At 43.5% G+C, this 6,327-nt stretch overlaps 1 protein-coding gene across 1 annotated transcript in view; it reads right to left on the reverse strand.

The window, feature by feature from the left end:
* The window catches only part of LOC121846167 (prolactin receptor-like), a 42,429-nt gene extending 40,491 nt beyond the window's left edge, over positions 1-1,938 (reverse strand). The window contains exon 1 of the mRNA XM_042319402.1: positions 1,542-1,938. Coding sequence (XP_042175336.1) covers positions 1,542-1,555 — 14 coding nt within the window. The 5' untranslated portion in view covers positions 1,556-1,938. The remainder of the gene's footprint in view (positions 1-1,541) is intronic.
* Positions 1,939-6,327: the final 4,389 nt, after the last annotated feature.

Genomic DNA, 6,327 nt, shown 5'->3' on the forward strand with positions numbered 1-6,327 from the left:
TTATATAACGTTGAGGGTGTAGTGTGTTTCAATAGTCAATGTGTCAACAAGATGAATGTTTGACCCAGAGGTCCACAGTTCCAGCTTGTATAAGACATATGTTGATGATCGTACGCATGATCACTCCAGTCAACCTGGCCCATTGTGAACTGGTTACTGATACGCTTCATGGGACTGTGAATACAGGCTTGACAAAGAGATGGAAGTCATCCCTGAAAAAAATTACAAATAAGAAGCAAGCGCATTTATTTCCCTCTTAATTATTGAGAAATTGTACATTTTTGTTGTAACCTTCTTTCATATCAAGTTGCAGCAATAGGTATGTTTTAAAGGTGATTTGAAAAGTGGTTCTCTGGCAAAGACGCTCTCTGTCCTCCAAAATGGGAGAAGAGGTACTTAACTGCATATTGTGAATTTTTGCTTGTTTGTTTGTTATTTTATGTTATTTATTTCAGGCTGTGTTTTTTATTCATGTTATTGCCAAATGAGACAGAGAAGTTGCAGATTGCACCTCTAAATTGTGTTCAGGTGATTCCTTTCTGTATGAAATGCTATTTAAGTCATAGAAAAAGCAACTTTTCTGCTGTGTTAAGGAAGTGTTGAGGCATTTTAGCATGACCCAAGTACAACTCCTTGACATAATGATGTGGTGCTAAAGTCTGGCTGAGCTGAGGAGCTGGTATATACAGCTGGGTAGGCTGTAGTTTGAGTTTATTATGTTTTGTTGACACATACTGGCGCCAGGAAGGCAATTTAAGGATTTTGGGTACTGGCCAGCCAGGTTAGTAGAATTACATTTCTACTAGCCCAGGTGACATTCTCTGTAGCCAAGGGTCCAAAAGCCCAGTCTGAAAAGCACTGGCGATGGACTAGCTTCATTTCCATCCCTGGTCGGCGGTGTTGCTGCTTATCAATTTGGATGGACCCAAATGTTGTTTCTTGAAGAGAAGAAACCTTTTGATTTCCACACAAAATCTATTACAAATTAATTTACATCAACTCTGCCTTAATAAATCACATATTGTAGCCTATCAAAAACATTCAATTAACATCAGGGCTTCATACCAGAGCATTGCATCTCATAATGAATATTGATGGAATTTGGTTAGGCAGCTTTCAGATGTTATACTAACTTCATTTAAATAGCTATGCTCTAGCTCGTGATGCCTTTCCAAATGTTTTCACATGCAAATTCACATATTTCAAATATTTCACATTTTTAAACAACATTCTGCATCAAATATTCTACCATACAACTTTGTTCATTTAGAAGCTGCCTGCAATGAAATGTAGTAGACTAGGCTACTATTGGTGTTAGGCTATTGTATGTAGTAGCCTGCTTTTGATGTTAGGCTATTGCATGCGTTAGACAAATGCAGAGAACTAATTAATCCATTGCAACAATGTAGCCAATACAATGCACAGTCAGTAATAGTAACTCCACACAGATAAAACAAAACAGAAAATAACAATAGGCTAGACTACAGCAATGAAAACAAAAACAATCGATTTAAAAGTGACACCCGGATGTGGGAATTTACCTGAGCAATAACATGAATGTTCCCTCTCTCCTTTGGAATCTCCCTGGTCCCAAACTCTGAGCGACTGTCTGCTTCTCACGCGGATTTTGCTCAGTGATGGCGCACGGAATTACCAAAGAGACCTTCGAGGAAATCTTCGGGTAGTTAGACAGAAGACCATGTCTAGTCACCCGCTTCACACGCTCATGTAATTGTGCCTTGAAGGTGAAGTCCTAAAGATATGTATTCTTCAAATAATAACGAGTCACAGTGACATGCCAAAATATGTAACGCATACGCCAAACTCCTCAAACCATCGGTGTCTGTACGCGGTCAACCGTTGTTCGCTATGTTCGTGTCTTTGCCTTGCTTCATTTGCACGTTATCCCTCTGCAGCCAGCGCACGGCGGTTGGTTGGCGCGCCTCACGGATTATTGCCCGGCCCCCTCGTGTTTTCCAATACCTTGACACATTGTTATGGCTTTCTCCCTTTATTTTTACGAGTGACCTGCGGCCAAGTTATTAGTCTACACATAATTACAAATCTGTGCAATTGGAGTCAAGTAAACGTGTCTGCTGCTGATTGCTGATTGCAAATTGACACACTTGGTCTTGGCAATATGACAGCTCCCCACACACTCACTCAGTAAGATATGACTGAAGGCAGTTCACTTACTGTAGCCTAATAATAATTTTACATGGATTTAATTTTTTGTTAGCATACTTTATGGCTTGCAAGCATGACAGGTCAACGTTAGCCTGTATTTAGGTTAGGTATCTATAGATGGTGCAAGGAAAGGGGGCCCATCTCCTATGTACAATATTATAAACTGGGTGGTTTGAGCCCTGAATGCTGATTGACTGACAGCCATGATATATCAGACCTGTACCACGGGTATAAAAAAAACATAATTTTTTACAGCTCTAGTTACGTTGGTACCCAGTTAATAACAGCAATAAGGCACCTCGGCGGTTTGTGATATGTGGCCAATATACCACGGCTAAGGGCTGTGTCCAGGAACTCTGCGTTGCGTTGTGCATAAGAGCAGCCCTTAGCCTTGGTATATTGGCCATTAACCACACCTTCTCGGGCCTTATTGCTTAAATACACACACACACACACACACACACACACACACACACACACACACACACACACACACACACACACACACACACACACACACACACACACACACACACAGGTCCCTACACAATCCCAACACTGTGAACAGTTTGATAAACAAACCGTGGTCTTTCTCAGAGTTGAATCCTCCCTCTCTCAGGGTGGGAGCCTCTGACGGCATCTGTGTGGACTGGAGTGTGCTGCTAGCTGGCCTTGCTGGGACCGGAGCTGAAACAAGAGAGAAGTTTTATCCTAATTACATTTAACTGCCTGGTGTAATCTGCTTTATCTGTTTCAACCAGAGACAAGGGTCTAATTGTGTCCCCCGCAGACGGTGGCAGGGTGGGGGCCGCACCCTACCAGCCAGCAGCCTGACCCATGACCAGAGAGAATCAGCCAGAGTCAGGAGACTCTCCCCAGGGATACAGGCTTTTTATGAGCCTCCCATTCCTCTGACTTACATCTAGACATGTGTTAAAGCACATGTGGTTATGATAAAGCCATCGGTGTGGGGTTATGATAGGTTAGGGTAGGCCGATTCTGTTCCTACTGCTGCAGGGGGACAGATACTGTATCTATACTGTAGCATATATAACCTACCAAGCTTTAAACTTTAAACCCAACGCTGAAATGTTGGGTCCAACTTTACTCCCTGAACTTTTTTTCTAGGGACCATAGAGTACACAGATCAGAAATCAAATGGGTCAGTGTGTGTATCCCTTTCCAGCAGCACTAAACAACACAGGCTTTATCAAACCAGTAGGTTCTAGCAGGCAATCAAAATCCCTCTAAAAACCAGAGAACATGTCAACCCATGATCCCTAATACAGGGAAATACTGTTGCCATGTCAACCCATGATCCCTACTACAGGGAGATACTGTGGCCATGTCAACCCATGATCCCTACTACAGGGAGATACTGTGGCCATGTCAACCCATGATCCCTACTACAGGGAGATACTGTGGCCATGTCAACCCATGATCCCTACTACAGGGAGATAATGTGGCCATGTCAACCCATGATCCCTACTACAGGGAGATACTGTGGCCATGTCAACCCATGATCCCTACTACAGGGAGATACTGTGGCCATGTCAACCCATGATCCCTACTACAGGGAGATAATGTGGCCATGTCAACCCATGATCCCTACTACAGGGAGATACTGTGGCCATGTCAACCCATGATCCCTACTACAGGGAGATAATGTGGCCATGTCAACCCATGATCCCTACTACAGGGAGATACTGTGGCCATGTCAAGTCACACACTACCCGTACTACATATGGCCATGAAACAAACTATTTCCTTAAAGATAGACTCAGCAAAATGACATTGCCACGAGCAGCACTGCAGATGTTGAGATGAGTGAGAACGAGCAGCACCGCAGATGTTGAGATGAGTGTAGCTAAGGCCTATTCTATACATCAACGACCGGGGATTGCAGGGAGTGCCAAATAGTTCTGAATCTGAGGGGAGCAGGTGTTTCAAATTGACTAAAACATGATGGAATGTCATGGTTCATCTTTTCAGGGAGTTGACAAGGAAGTGAAACATAATGAATAGCTGTCTCCCTGGATGTCTCCCCGTTGTCTGGACATGTGACCACATGTGTAGGCATGAACATACTGCACAGGGCATAGGCTACCACAACTGCAACTTCAGTTGTAAAGCGCTTTTCAAACGTACGATACACACAGTGCACCATACCTGAAATACCATGGTGTCGTCACTAACACACTCACACACCACACTCCCTGCAGAGCAGATGAGACTAATTCAGTGTGCTGACACATGATTAACCAGAGAAGCACTGCAGTCCTCTGCCATTAGACACCTACTAATTAATGCAGAGCCACACACTGCTTCACAAAGGATCTGCTGAGATAAACATACACTTCCACGACCACATAGCAGCCTGGCATATCGATATCACACACATACACTGTGGTGAAGTCCTTTGTATTGGACTTACATGTTGGCAGGCAGGCGAGGACAAGGACACCCTTACCCAATCAATTTAGATCATGTCAATCTTTATATAACACCTTTTGTAATTAATCAGAATCTCAATTCATGAGAAAATGTTATTGCCATGCAACAAGTAGTTGCAAGGAATTTGTCTTGGTGTTACTGTCCACACATGATATAAACATCAACATCTATACAACACAATACAGACAGGTTTTGTATTTTGTACAGATCGGTATAGAGATGGTTGATATTGGATTCCTCAGTCCTCAGTAAGGGACTCTGTGGTCAGCAAAAGGGTTGGATAGAAGTGTTTTGGGTATAGAAATATTGTTCCCTGACCCTTTTTTCCAGGACCATTGCTATTGCAATCAGTTTGATTCCCACGGTGCTGTTGAAGCAGAGGTCATCTATTCATCATAGATGTAAAGTATTCATCCCCCATCAGTCCAACCAGTTGAGCTTCTACTGAATGGGTGCTTCAGAGCCCAGGTCTGGTGATAATGGGAGTTGCAGGTGGATTTCTTCTTGGTCAAACACCCTGAGGCTGAGTGCTCTCTCTCCCACACAAACACCCTTAGGCTGAGTGCTCTCTCTTCCACACAAACACCCTGAGGCTGAGTGCTCTCTCTCCCACACAAACACCCTGAGGCTGAGTGCTCTCTCTCCCACACAAAGTAGCCCAAATCAATGAGGGAATAGTCCTACATTTCAGCGCTGGGTTTAAAGTTTAAAGCTTGGTAGGTTATATATGCTACAGTATAGATACAGTATCTGTCCCACTGCAGCAGTAGGAACAGAATCGGCCTACCCTAACCTATCATAACCCCACACTGATGGCTTTATCATAACCACATGTGCTTTAACACATGTCTAGATGTAAGTCAGAGGAATGGGAGGCTCATAAAAAGCCTGTATCCCTAGGGAGAGTCTCCTGACTCTGGCTGATTCTCTCTGGTCATGGGTCAGGCTGCTGGCTGGTAGGGAGCGGCCCCCACCCTGCCACCGTCTGCGGGGGACACAATTAGACCCTTGTCTCTGGTTGAAACAGATAAAGCAGATTACACCAGGCAGTTAAATGTAATTAGGATAAAACTTCTCTCTTGTTTCAGCTCCGGTCCCAGCAAGGCCAGCTAGCAGCACACTCCAGTCCACACAGATGCAGTCAGAGGCTCCCACCCTGAGAGAGGGAGGATTCAACTCTGAGAAAGACCACGGTTTGTTTATCAAACTGTTCATAGTGTTGGGATTGTATAGGGACCTATGTGTGTGTGTGTGTGTGCGTGTGAACTGTAAACAAACTCAAATTTGACCAGCTAGGGACATTTAGTTAGTCCCCACAAGGTCAAATACTATATCTGGCAGGTTTAGGGTTAAGGTTAGAATTAGTGTTAGGGTTAGAATTACATTAATGGTTAGGGTTAGGAGCTAGGGTTAGTTTTAGGGTTAGGTTTAGGAGCTAGGGTTAGGGTTAGGTTTAGGGTTAAAGTTAGGTTTTGGGTTTAAGGTTAGGATTAAGGTTAGAGTTAGGGTAAGAGTACGGATTATGGTTAGGTTAAGGGTTAGGGGAAGTAGGATTTTGAATGGGACTGAATTATGTGTCCTCACAAGGTTAGTTTATGGATGTGTTTGTGGATGAATTGAATTTTCCACTCAATCAGTATGGTTTTACTCAGTACATGATCATAAAGAGATTATCACATTATGTTA

The sequence above is a fragment of the Oncorhynchus tshawytscha genome, unplaced genomic scaffold, assembly GCF_018296145.1.
Source record: "Oncorhynchus tshawytscha isolate Ot180627B unplaced genomic scaffold, Otsh_v2.0 Un_scaffold_4246_pilon_pilon, whole genome shotgun sequence".
Taxonomy (NCBI): Eukaryota; Metazoa; Chordata; class Actinopteri; order Salmoniformes; family Salmonidae; genus Oncorhynchus; species Oncorhynchus tshawytscha.